A 14256-nucleotide genomic window follows, 5' to 3' on the forward strand; every position below is an offset into this window, starting at 1 on the left:
TATTTTATGAATGGTGAATTTGTCAAATGCCTTTTCAGCATCCATGGAGATGACTGTCTATGATAATAAATCATAGTAATAGACACCCTAATATTTAGCCATCCTTGGTTTCCTGGAATAATTCTTTTAGTCACCATTTGGTATTCTTTTAAAGTGATGCTGGTTTCTGTTTACTAAGATTTTATTAGTTTTTGCATGAAATGCTGTTTTGTACAATCTTTTCTGGGGTTTGGTATCAAAGTAATATTTCACAAAAAGAATCAGGTGATATGATGACTGAGAATTGCTTCAGAGTAATCCAATGTTGGGGAGCAATGGGAGTGGGGAGATGAAAACAAAACCGGCCATGTGCTAACAACTGTGAAGCTTGGTGACGAGTGCTTTGGACCTCATAATATTTTCTCAACTGTTACATAGGTTTGAAATTTTCCAAATTAAAAAGTAAAAGTAAAAAACAGAATTGAGGAAATGTCCTTCTTTTTCCATGCTTGGGACATTTAAAGAGGATTAAAATGATCTATTCTTATGAAGTTTGGCAAATTCCCCTATTTAAATTTCATTCTCCATTCAATTTGGGCCATTTATCTTTTTTTTTTTTTAAAGATTTTATTTATTTATTTGAGAGAGAGAGAATGAGAGAGAGCAAGCACATGAGAGGGGGGAGGGTCAGAGGGAGAAGCAGACTCCCCGCCGAGCAGGGAGCCCGATGTGGGACTTGATCCCGGGACTCTAGGATCATGACCTGAGCCGAAGGCAGTCGCTTAACCAACTGAGCCACCCAGGCGCCCTGGGCCATTTATACTTTATTATAATGTTCATTACTTCATTCAGATTTTCCAACATAGTTGTATGGAGTCTTTCTTGCTTGGGGTATTTGTATGTTCTACAGGAGGATTTTTATTTTTTTAAAATTTTTATTTATTTATTTTTTAAGATTTTATTTATTTATTTGACATAGAGAGAGAAAGGAGAGCGAGAAGCAGGCAGAGGGAGAGGGAGAAGCAGGCTCCTTGCTGAGCAGAGAGCCCGACATGGGACCCTGGGATCATGACCTGAGCCGAAGGCAGACGCTTAACTGACTGAGCAACCCAGGTGCCCCCATTATGGTAATTTTAAAACATGAGCAAAAATAGAGAACGGTGTAAGGATCACACATATACCCATTATCCAGTGTTAACAATCATCAGCATTTTGTCAAACTTGTTTCATTCAAACCCCCTTCCACTTTTTTCTGGAATATTTTAATGTATGTCATGTTATTTTATCAATAAATAGTTCAGAATGGATCTCCAATTGATAAAGGTTTTAGTCCATAACCACTATATCATATACCTCCAAATTAATAATAATTTATGTTATCTAATAAACAGATGATTTTCTGGGGATGGGAGGAATGTAGGCAAGAAGAAGCCAAAAGAAAGACAAAAATTGAGACTCTAAGAAACTAGGGCAAAATGAAACACCAAGGTCCTGGTGTGGAGTGAAGACCTGAATCCACAGAAGGTACACAAGATTCTGAGACTGGAGGAAAGGAAGAGAAAGAAAATAAATGAGAGAATGTCTGTCGGGGAGAGAGATTTGAGGTGCTCATGTCTGATGCTCTCTAATTTTCTCAGTGAAACAGAAGGTAAGTTTGTTGTGAAGAACATTATTGAATAGGGAGTTTGGGGGTGGGGTGTGACCAAAGACAAGCAAAAGAAGAGGCAGTCAGCCCTAAGGAATGAAGACCACGCATTTATACTGGCTCCAGTCTACACATGGTTGCATGATGTTCTCTAGCTGTGTGCATTTGATCAATGTGGAAGTGGACAAGACTGATCTATGTTGGGGTTTGGGTGAAGAATGCATGGAATTATGGGTCCCAAGGAACTGACTATTAATGAAAGCCATCTAGGCTGGATAAAGAAGGAAGAAAAGCCAAGAAACAGTTATTACCATGCTCTCTCTTGATCTCAAAGAAAATAAATGACTCAAAACAAGGGTCTTAGGATGAAAAATGGAAGAATAAGAAAATAAGAGAACTCATAGGCTAAGAGATTATGGCTATAGAAAGAGATATTAGAATTGAAGCTTGTAGAGGTGGTACACTTATAAGGAATGGTGAGGTCAGGATACGGACATGGAAAATGGGAAGGTGAAGGTGACTACAGGTGAAGCTTACTGGCATTAAGGTCAGAAATCTTAAGAACATGGCACTGGTGAGTGAAGTGAAAATAAAGTCATTCAACATAATGGCAAAATTTGAGGTTGAGGGCGCTTGGGTGGCTCAGTCGGTGAGGCGTCTGCCTTCTGCTCAGATCATGATCCCAGGGTCCTGGGATTGAGTCCTGTGTCAGGTTCCCTGCTCAGCAGGGGAGCCTGCTTCTCCCTCTCCCTCTGCCTGCCGCTCCCCCTGCTTGTGCTCTCTCTCTCTGTTAAATAAATAAAAATCTTAAAAAAAAATTTGAGGTTGAAAGAGTGTGAATTGGGAGCCAAAATCCTTAATGAAATTTGAAGAGTTACCAGAAAGTGACTGATGACAGAGATGAGGGGAAAAAGAGTGATACAGTTGAATGGCAAATGGCAAAACTTTCAAGTGGTCAGGGATTTCTAATAGAAGTTGAGTAAGAAGGATTAAAGAATAGCACTGGAGAAGAAGGGTGTTGACCCCTCTCTTCCAATACTGAGGGAGATGTGATGTGAGAAATCTCTCCTTTTGAGAGGCTGAAGGGAAAATGATTCTTCTGATATTAAGTGTTTTACACTGCCCAAACCATTCATAGTTTAAGTAAATCCCAAATCCTCACTCAGAAAGCATATTAAATTCACCTAATTTTATCTCAGTAGATTTTCTTAATAATAAAAATGATGATGATGATCACATTTTGAATTTTTTCGGAGAGAGCAAAACTTTACAACCTAAATTATTTACTTTTATTTTTTCCAATTAAAATTTTAACAATGTATAAGCCCATATAAAGTTTTACCTTAAATAATTTAATAGCTTCTGTCTGTAGAGCTTCAGAAGGTAGTGTTGTCAATGGGGAAATGATTCCTTCTTTGCTGTGACACAAAGTAGGGTGTCTCCATATCTGAGAAGCTAATACATAATAAAAATGTGAACAGAAAACAGAAGAATCACTTATTTTACCCTCCCATTAATTAGCCCTTTAGAAATGAGCTCATTCAGGCCTAGTTCACAACCTTAAGTCATATAGGTCACGAAAAACCTTTGGCAACATTATCTTATTTGTTTCCAGGCCATTGGGATTCTCATGTTTCTGTTTTGAATAAACTAAGTCTAGGAAAGTTTGGTCCTAATATTCTAGGCTAAAACAAGTCTACCAGAGCACTATCACATTGCTGAAATGTGCTAAAGATTGGTGATCCAGGTAGGAGATACCTCTGAGAAGGAGCTGGTGAGAGACAGAGGAAGAGAATCCAAAGTAGAGGGAGATAAAAGATAAAGAGAAACTCGAAGTCTTTCCTAAAAATCAATATTTTTAAAATTCCTATGCTAGATACTACAAATATGATCTCTGTATTATGTAAAGCATAGCACAGAATCTATACTCTCAATAGGGACACCTGAGCCATAAAAAAATAATTTCAATGCAAAGCAACAAATGCTATAAAAGAGTTCAATGCAGAGTGCCTTGGGACATACTTTTAACATTTATTAAGTATCTTCTATGAGCCAGATGCTAATGTGGAGTAGGCTTGCTGATGGGGGGAGCTCCTAAGGTAGGTAGGATTTTATCAGGTTAGTTAGAAATGTGAAGGAAGGGGGGACTTTCAGGCAGAAGGAGTAATGTGAGCAAAGGTAGAATGGTTACAGGACATGGCAATCAGGGACTGATGGTGTCCCTGGAGTCTAAGAACCACAGTAAGAGACTTGGCCTATGACAAACAAAGCCAATGAAAAGATGGGTACATTGCAGGGAAACAGGAACTCACAAAGTAAAAACTCAATTAGGCTAAGGGGGTTGGGTCCATTTCATATAGCCTTATATGTTGTGAACTTACAAGGTTCTCCTTCAATATTTAGCAGTTTGCAAACGAGTTGTTCAAATTCTGATCCAACATTTACATTGTTACTTCCTGCTGCAACAGTCAGATGATAAAGCCAAGTGTCCTTAAAGTCAAAACACATTAACAGAGATGTTAACCAAGATATAATTTTTGATGACTTAAAGAAAAAACAACTTGTATAAACAGTAGAAAACTTTGACACTGAAAAAATTCTTTAATTTTTAAATAATAACCAAAAGCCACCTAGTCAAACAGTTCTGAAGCAGGTTCACTTGAATTATGCTCATAGTGCCTTTTCCCATTGTTCACATTTTTATTGTTTTCTATAGATGTTTCTTAGAAAACCATGATAAAATTAAGTTAATATGATGTTGAAAGACTAGAATAAATATAACCAGTTCATATTCTTTTAAGAAACATAATAAAGCCTATCAAATTTAAAATCTGACTCCCAATACATATGAATAACACATACAAAATACTTGGGAAATCCAGAAAATATAAAGAAGAAAATAATACCCAGAAAGAACTTACCTCAACACAAGAAAGGCCATATAAGAAAAGCCCACAGCTAATATCATACTCAATGGTAAAAAACTGAAAGCTTTTCCTTCAAGCTCTGGAACAAAGCAAGGATGCCCATTCTTGCTACTTCTATTCAATATAGCACTGGAAGTCCTAGCCAGAGCAATAGGGTAAGAAAAAGAAATAAAAGGCATCCAAATTGGGAAGGAAGAAGTAAAATTACCTCTTTGCAGATGACATGATCTTATACATAGAAAACCCTAAAGATTCCACAAAAACATTGTTAGAATAAATGAATTCAGCAAAGTTGCAGGATGCAAAATCAACATACATAAGTTAGTTGCATTTCTATACATTAACAACGAATTATCCAAAAAGGAAATGAAGAAAATAATCCCATTTACGAGGGAATCAAAAAGAATAAAATACTTAGGAATAAACCTGATAAACCAGGTGAAAGACTTATATACCAAAAACTATAAAATACTGATGAAATAAATTAAAGCAGATACAAATAAATGGAAAGACATTTAGTATTCATGGGTTGGTATAATTAATATTATTAACTACCTAAAACACCCCCAGATTCAGTGCAATTCCTAACAAAATCCCAATGGAATTTTTAACAGAAATAGAAAAACCAATCCTAAGGAACCACAGAAGACCCCAAGTAGCCAAAGCAATCTTGAGCAAGAACAAAGCTGGAGGCATCACACTTCCTGATTCGAAATATATTACAAACCTACAATAATCAAAACAGCTTGGTATGGCATGAAAACACACATATAGGCCAATGGAATAGAACAGAGAGCCTGGAAAGAAACCCATGCATATAGGGTCAACTTATCTGTGGCAAGACTGCCAAGAATACATAATGGGGAAAGGATAGTCTCCTCGATAAATGGTTTTGGAAAAACTGGATACCCACATGCAAAAGAATGAAATTGGACCCTTATCTTACACACACATAAAAATCAACTCAAAAATGGAATAAAGACTTAAACATAAGACCTGAAACCACAAAAGTCCTAGAAGAAAACATAGGGACAAAGCTTCTGGGCATTGACCTTGGTGATGATTGCTTAGATATGATACCAAAAGCACAGGCAACAAAAGTAAAAATAGACAAGTGTGATTATACTAAACAAAAAAGCTTCTGCACAGCAAAGGAAACAATCAACAAAATGAAAAGGCAACGTATGAAATGGGAGAAAATATTGCAAACCATTTATCTAATAAAGGGTTCTTATCCAAAATACATAAGGAACTCCTGCAACTCAATAGTAAAAAAACAAATAACCCAATTAAAAAATGAGCAAAGGAAAAAGAAATGGGCAAAGGAACTGAATAGACATTTCTCTAAAGAAGACATGCAAATGGCCAACAGACACATGAAAAGGTGTTCAACATCACTAATCATCAAGGAAATACCAATCAAAACCATAATAAGATATCACCTCACACTCACTAGAATGGCTTTTATCAGGGGTACCTGGCTCAGTTGGTTAAGCATCTGCCTTTGGCTCAGGTCATGATCCCAGTGCCCGCCCCCCAAATCGGGCTCCCTGCTCAGCGAGGAGGAGTCTGCTTCTCCCTCTGTCCCTCCCCTGGCTCATGCTCACCCTCTCTCTCTCTCTCTCTCAAATAAATAAATAAAATCTTAAAAAAAAAAAGAATGGCTTTTATTTAAAAAAAATGATAACAAATGCCGGCAAGGATGTGGAGAAAAGGGAACACTTATCCACTGCTAGATGGAATGCAAACTGGTGCTGCGGCTATGGAAAACATTATGGAGGCTCCTCAAAAAAACTAAAAATAGAACTACCCTATGATCCAGCAATTGTACTTCTGGGTACATATCCAAACAAATTGAAACCAGGATCACAAAGAGATATATGCACTCACATGTTTATCTGCAGCATTATTCACAATAGCCAAGATATGGAAGCAGCCTAAATGTCCACTGACAGATGAATGGCTAAAGTAAATGTGGTATATACATACAATGCAATACTATGCCTTAAAAAAGAAGGAATAATTTATAAAAGTTGTTTATATGTTAAAGATATAGTAGCCATCCATGAAATATTTTATTTTTTGTATTATCCTTTTGGTTCTGTTTGTGATTTTATTTGATACAGACAAGTATTTCAATTTTTAAAATTTTTTTTTTTTTTTCATTTGAGAGAGAGAGAGCACGAGCAGGGTGGAGGGTTAGAGAGAGAGGGAGAAGCAGGCTCTCTGCTGAGCAGGGAGCCCGATGTGGGGTTCGATCCCAGGACCCCAGGATCCTGACCTGAGCCAAAGGCAGATATTTAACCAACTCAGCCACCCAGGCACCCCTCAATTTTTTGTAGTCAACTATATCACCCATTTCTTTTTTTTTTTAAAGAGTTTATTTATTTATTTGACAGAGAGAGATAGTGAGAGAGGGAACACAAGCAGTGGGGGTGGGAGAGGGAGAAGCAGGCTTCCCGCTGAGCAGGGAGCCCGAGGCGGGGCTCAATCCCAGGACCCTGGGATCATGACCCAAGCTGAAGGCAGACGCTTAACCGACTGAGCCACCCAGGCACCCTAACACCCACTTCTACTGTGATTTCTTACATTGCTTTTTCTTTTTAGAAAGTGCCTTCTATTCAGAGATCAGATAAAGGCTCTTTGAAAAAATAATTTCATTTAACTCTTTACATTCATTTAGAACTATGTTGCTATATGTGTGAGATGAAAAACTAATGTTTTAATGTTCCTAAATAGCCAATTTCCTCAATATATACTGAGCATACCATACTACGTATTGAATAATCCATTACCTCCCCCTTGATCTGTGATGCCTCTTTTATCACAAATTAATTTTTATATATTTATTTTATATTATATTAACTTTTATATTGTTTACTTATTACACATACATATAATACATATAATGATTCATTTTCAATTGTATCTAAACCAAAATTTTGTTGAAAATGAGTCAAAAATATAAGGGGGAGGCCTTAGAGTCACCCAAAAGTACTCAGTCTAAGAAATCCACATTTTGAACATAAGGTCCCTTTGTCTTCTGCCTTCATGTACTAATTTCAGCCTTGAGGTCACTTTTAACGAGAGGATAGAAAAATGACACATGCAAACAAGGCTAGCTTCCAGGGACATGAAGAATCTCTGAAAATAGAGCTGAAGGTCTTTAACAAAGTTCTTTTCGTGTCCATAAAATTGATTTGATAATTATTACCAGTACTTAATGACATCAGTGTACACCATTCAAAATCAACCAGTAAGTCTCTAGGTACCTTTTCATGCTTGGATCCAATCAGGAGGTAAGTCGGACCTTGGTCTTTCGGGTGGATCACGATGGTGTAATGTGTGGATAACAGACTTCTCCCACTGGCTTCATAATCTTCATCTGAATCACAGGATCTATCAACTTCTTCAACTTTAGCCTCCCAGAGTTTGATCTGACCTAAAGGAAACTAAAGTAAATGTTAGTGATTGTGAGGAAGGCACTTTCTAGGTCTTTTCCTACTAAAACTTTTCATAGTCCCTTTCATTCTTACCTTTATAAAGCATATCTTTTTTTATTTTTTATTTTTTATTTTTTTTATTTTTTATTTTTTTTTTAAAGATTTTATTTTATTTGAGAGAGAGAGAGAGAATGAGAGACAGAGAGCATGAGAGTCAGAGGGAGAAGCAGACTCCCCGCCGAGCAGGGAGCCCGATGCGGGACTCGATCCCGGGACTCCAGGATCGTGACCTGAGCCGAAGGCAGTCGCTTAACCGACTGAGCCACCCAGGCGCCCTAAAGCATATCTTTTTTTAAATGAATGCCTAAAGTCAGTTGGGTTATCTACATTGTTACAAAGTAGTAGCCACAACTAAAATGCCCAACTGTAATATAAAAGAACAGTTTGAACACTAGACAAGAAGCTACTTCTGCGCAGTGGTTCAGATTATTCATTACACTAAAATGATCCATTACCTAGTCAAGCAATTACATAATTCAGTCAAAATATTCATTTGACTTCCTCCTCCCTCCCTCCACCCCCAGAATTTATTTGATTAAGGTACTGGATCAAAAGGACAGTGTAGACAAAGTCTCAATACTATTCATATAAAAAGTGACAAGGTTAGGCAGCTGATACAAAGAAGTGTGATTAACTATCACCCTAAACCCCAGTGAGAAGTGTTTTGAGGGTATTTATTAACACATATATCACAAAACACTGCTATGATTTCTTCCATCTTATGTAAGGAGTAAGAAAAACTTCCTAAAACTGATTTACATTGAATTTTACCTACTTTTATTGACAAAAGCAATCCAATCTGTTGTGTTGAACATTTAGCATATTTGTTTTAAAACTTTTGCTTTAATTAAGTACATTTATTCCAGGAAAATACATGGTCTGCTTCAAATTAACAGCTTCTAAAATATTTTATCAGGTTTGCATTTGCAGTCTGAAAATGTTTGTTCTAACCTGAAGGATATTTACCATCATCCATTTTCATGCTCAGGCCCAGGGCTCAATGCTTAGATTTTTTTTTCCCATCTACACTCAGTCTCTGGGTGATCTCATCCAAGCTCATGGCTTTAATACTGGCATAATTAGCTACTCTCATATTTGTACCTCTGGACTCACTATCCCTACTTAGCTGTCTTAATAGCATCTCAAACAACCTACTCTGCCCAGTCTTCTCTATCCCTCAGTTGTTGGCAACTTTATTTTTCTGTTTAGTCCCAAACCTTGGCATCAGTACTAACCTTCTCACTATTCCTAAAACACACAACGCACACTCCTGCCTCAGAGCCTTTGCACTTTCTGTTCCCTCTGCCTGGCATGCTATTACCTGAAATATCCACATGGCTGCTCTTTTACTTCCTTTAGAACCTAATTAAAATGTCACCTTCTCAGTGAAGTCTTACCTGGATATCTTATCTAAGCTGAATTATTATCTGCCTAATAGCTGATTAATACTACAAAATTAATTCATTTAACTAAATGTATTGTCTTGCATGGGAAACATGACTTTTCTCCATTAAATTAATAACTATTTTCTCAGTAGTCACTATGAGCAAAGCACTCTTCTGGGCACTGAAAGAAGAAAATTTACTTCTGAAGGAAAAAACCCACAAAATTACTTACCTATATGCTTTCAGAAAAAGAAAGGCAGGAAAACAAAAACCAAATAAATAAAGAATAATATTTTTTACTTATTAAATAAATAAAATTTTATTTATGAATATTTTTATTATATATTTATAATAATAAATAGGTAGCAAGCTTTTAAAAATGGGATAAAGAAAATTAATTCTACTGTGATAATATATGACAATACTATCTTAATTATGTTTAGGCATATCCAATCATATGAAAATCAAGAGTCCATCCAACCATCCAACCCAACATTTAAAGATGATATTCATTTTACCAAAGGATTCATCAAATCACTATTCCAAAAAAATAGTAAATAGACCTAGTGTTTTTACATATTTTGACTGAATAAAAAAAGATACCGATCCAGATTAAAAACACATTTGTTTCGGAAACAGCTATTGCATGCAATGAAGTAGGTCTATAGAGATTCACATGCATTCTCAATAGTTTTCCAGTGATTATAATGGATTTCTACTCATCCATCTACATTCTTCTGACTTGTTTCTTCTGTGACCAATGTTATCCATTTTTATTACATTATTATTATTAGTGAGAATATTTAAGTTCTACTCTCTTAGCAAATTTTAAATAATGTCCTCTTTATAAAACACATTATAGGAAGTATAGAAAGGTATAAGAGAAGGAAAATAATCATTCATAAATTCTACCATCACAGATAATTATTCAACATTTTGGAATAGTTTTTTTTTTTTTTTAAGATTTATTTTTAAGTAATCTCTACACCCAACACGGGGCCTGAACTCACAACCCCAAGATCAAGAGTCACACGCTCCACCAACCAAGCCAGCCAGGAGCCCCTTTTTTCATATAGCTCTTTCTGATCTTTTTGCTACGCATATTTTTACGTAGATGTGCCAGCCTGAGAACTAAAAATTCGCAATCCCAACTATTCACTTCTAAAATCTCGCGGTAATTGCAGAAGAGAACTTGGGAACTCTGTCAGAATCCCCTTCTCTCCAGGGTTCTCAGTTAGGGCCTGCCTCTGAGAGAACCTACATGAGGTGCGGAAAGTAAGGGAGAAGGAGAAGTCGTGACTCTCTCGAAACACTTGCAGTCTGGTGCGTGGGCTGATGGGAGCGTCACAGAGCTTTCTCCTAAGCTGTGGAAGACCAGCTGCCACCGCGCTTTGGGCTCAGATCTCCAGCGGCAGCTTCCCTGGCCTCTGTTCCCCCAACCTTTCTAAACGTTACAGAACTTTTCTAAAAGTGATGGATGTCCCTAACTCTATATTAGAACTGTCAGACCTGGAATACAGAGTGCCTTCTGTTTTCCTGACTTAAAATTAGTCGGGATTATACTGAATGTTCAATTTTGTATTGTGCTTATCCGTGTTGCCTCTTTATGTTTGTATCTTCCCCACATGACTTCAAAGGTGTCATTTTTCATGGGTTAATTTCCACCCCGTGAGCAATACTGAGAATAATGGCATGCATCTTAAATACATACTGGTCAGAACTGAGAGTGCCATCTGAAAATGGAACAGAGAAATAATAACTGACCTACATGGTCACTGGAGCAAGAAGTCTGGTCTCATTAACACAGTAATCAGTCACAGACTGCCATTCTTTGGAGCTGGCATCATTTTGTGCAAGTCCTTTTGGCCCATGTTGGTTCAACTTTTAGTCTCAGGAATCCAAAGTTGATGCGGAGTACCCATAGTGATAACTGGGCATACATTTCACCTTTGAAAGCTATCCCATCTTTTCCTCTGAGAGTGAAGGTAACTGAAGTTCTTTTTGGGAGGAGATTAGTTTAAAAATGAATACAAGGGGAAAATGAAGGGGGGGAAATCGGAGGGGGAGACGAACCATGAGAGACGATGGACTCTGAGAAACAAACTGAGGGTTCTAGAGGGGAGGGGGGTGGGGGGGATGGGTTAGCCTGGTGATGGGTATTAAAGAGGGCACGTTCTGCATGGAGCACTGGGTGTTATACACAAACAATGAATCATGGAACACTACATCAAAAACTTATGATGTAATGTATGGTGATTAACATAACATAATAAAATTTAAAAAATGAATACAAGGATATAAATAGGTAGAAGATGGATAGAATCACTGGATAGATAAAGTGGTATCCAGGGGTTTGATGGCCTGGGACAGGCCTGGATTCTTGTCCCTCCCCAGATTTTTCTTTCCTATCTTGCTGTCCCCTTCCTTCAACCTTACCTAGTCTGTCAGAACCTGGGAAAAATGAGAAATTGACAGTTGGGAGTAGGGAAGACTTTTCTCTTTTAAGACCAAGATGCATTCCTTAAAAGTTGCTAAGACTTCTAATTAAGAATCAAGAACCCTGTAAGTATGTGATTACCTCAGTAATAAATTTTATGCAAGATTTCAACCTTATCAAAAATTCTAAAGTTTTAGCTAGCAGTGGAAGTGTGAAAGACAACACTTTAAGCCACAACCAACAAAAATTTCTCTAATAAGCTTATTAAAAATATATACATACCTTATCTTCTTGACTACGAAAATAATATAATGTTTTTCCTATAAGAGTACACCAGACTCTTTTGGAGTAGCCATGCTTTACCTGAAATCATATTTCAAAGAATTACAAATGTAGCTCAGAACTCGGACACCTTGAAGTATAGCATATACACTCTACCTGAAACTCTGTATGTATCCAGTTTGCTCAAGGTATAAGTGATATTCCAACTAGATTGTCCAAATGCAGTTTAAGATTGACCTGTTCCAGCAGTAGCAGGGCATGTCTGGCTTTGGTGTTCACCATTTAACACTTAAAAAATGTTTGCTGTATACTATGCCTAGGGTTGAGAATTCAAAGACGGATAAAACAAGATGCCTATTTTACAAGTAAGTGTATTTCATAGTTTCCGTATTTCACAGATTTTCAATAACCTTGTGGCTCTCTGGGTTAACCTCCTAATAATGTTAGAAATGAGAAGATTAAAATCTAAAAAATTCTAGTGCTCTCCCAAATGTTAAAGATTCACTCATTCAAAACATTTGATACCTCCTCCAGAAGGATTCATACAAAATAATAAAATAATATTAAATTCTATAATACATACTGACTTCTGCCTATATGTCAGAACTATGTTAAGTGAGTGGGACAGAATTTGAATCTAGCTCCTGACTTTGAATAGTCAGAGATTGCTCTAGGGTCTGGGAATAGGGATATGAATAAGACACAGGCTCCTTCCACAAGGAGCTCACAACCTTGCGAGGAAGACAACGAAACCAGCAGTATGCTTTATACCATCATTAAGAACACAAAAAGTTTACATTTATATCTGCTTCATGTGGAAGACATTTAATCAAAACTTTTACTGAATATTGTAGGTTTTTCATCATCTGGTGGCTTTATGAGGATCCTTGCTGGGAGTTCCTCCCTGCCCCAGTCCTGCCCGGGTACAGGCATCGAAGATCTTTGCCAGACAGTCCCAGCCACACTGTCAAGCCTAGAAAAACACCAAGAACTCCATTCTCTCCAGTGGGTAAGATTTACAATTAGCCCTAGTGCTCCAGACCGAGAATGTGGCATGCCTGGTTGCACTTGCCCTATAATCCTACTTCCCTGGCAGCCCTGCCAAGCCTTGAGGCTAGATTCTCTCCCGCAAAAGAGTGGGCTTCAACCCGGAGAGGTCCACCTCCTAGAAACCAAGACACTGGCCAGTAAAACTAAAGCCTGACATGCGTTGTCAGGCTTGCCCATGGTGATAAGCAGTAAGGAGAAAACTAATGCAGAAGAGAAGGAAGTGCTTGGGGAGAGGGGAGGGGGTGTGTTTTACAGTTTAAAAGAAGGGGCTCAGGAAGGCCTCCCTGACATTGGGTCAGGCCCTGAAGGAGGTGGATGAGCCATGCAGTCATCTGAGGAAGAACACTCCAGACAAAGGGGTAAGAGTTAAGGCCTGGAGATGGTGTGTCTGAGACTGAGCAGTGAGGGGAGAGGAGAGGTCATTGGGGAAGGGACATGAGGGGCGAGGGTGGGAGGCATGCATGTTTTCCAGGGCCCTTGGGATGACTTACATTGAAATAGCCTGTTCTGACAGTAATACACTGAGAAGAAGAAAAGTAACTGCCACAATAGATTTTACTGGAGGCAAGTCAGTACAGTAGAAAAAGGCCTGGTTTTTGAGGTCAAGAGGACCAACGCTTAAATTCCAGTTCCGCCTTATGCTAGGTGGAGGTCCTCAGGTGACTGACTTAACCTCTCAGCCTTTTTGTCCATACGTGGGATTATTGTATAACTTATTGGGCCGATGTGATGACCAAGGGAGAACATGTAAATAAAGGAAAATAGTAGTTACTCAATAAATGCTTCCTTCCTCACTATGAATAAGGAGAAATAAAACACATGTCATTTAAACCCACACACACAGCCAGCCTTTGGGCTTTCAAAGCTGTGCCTTAAGCAAACACCACGATCTAACAGTTTGATGGATTTAGAATCCTGCTTGAACAAAAACAAAAATGTTTCATTTGGCAAGACATATTTTAGTTTAATTAAATTTAGAAACATAGATTTACAGACAAATATCCTGTAAGTTTTAAATAGTTTGTCACCCAGGTTTTTTCCTTCCTTC

At 37.7% G+C, this 14256-nt stretch overlaps 1 protein-coding gene across 1 annotated transcript in view; it reads right to left on the minus strand.

The window, feature by feature from the left end:
* Positions 1 to 14256, minus strand: part of PLEKHH2 (pleckstrin homology, MyTH4 and FERM domain containing H2) — a 97247-nt gene that overhangs the window by 28398 nt on the left and 54593 nt on the right. The window contains exons 15-18 of the mRNA XM_021701203.2: positions 12159 to 12239; positions 7824 to 8003; positions 4006 to 4114; positions 2967 to 3079 (exon numbers count right to left, since the gene is read on the minus strand). Coding sequence (XP_021556878.1) covers positions 2967 to 3079; positions 4006 to 4114; positions 7824 to 8003; positions 12159 to 12239 — 483 coding nt within the window. The remainder of the gene's footprint in view (positions 1 to 2966; positions 3080 to 4005; positions 4115 to 7823; positions 8004 to 12158; positions 12240 to 14256) is intronic.

The sequence above is a fragment of the Neomonachus schauinslandi genome, chromosome 10 (genome assembly GCF_002201575.2).
Source record: "Neomonachus schauinslandi chromosome 10, ASM220157v2, whole genome shotgun sequence".
Taxonomy (NCBI): domain Eukaryota; kingdom Metazoa; phylum Chordata; class Mammalia; order Carnivora; family Phocidae; genus Neomonachus; species Neomonachus schauinslandi.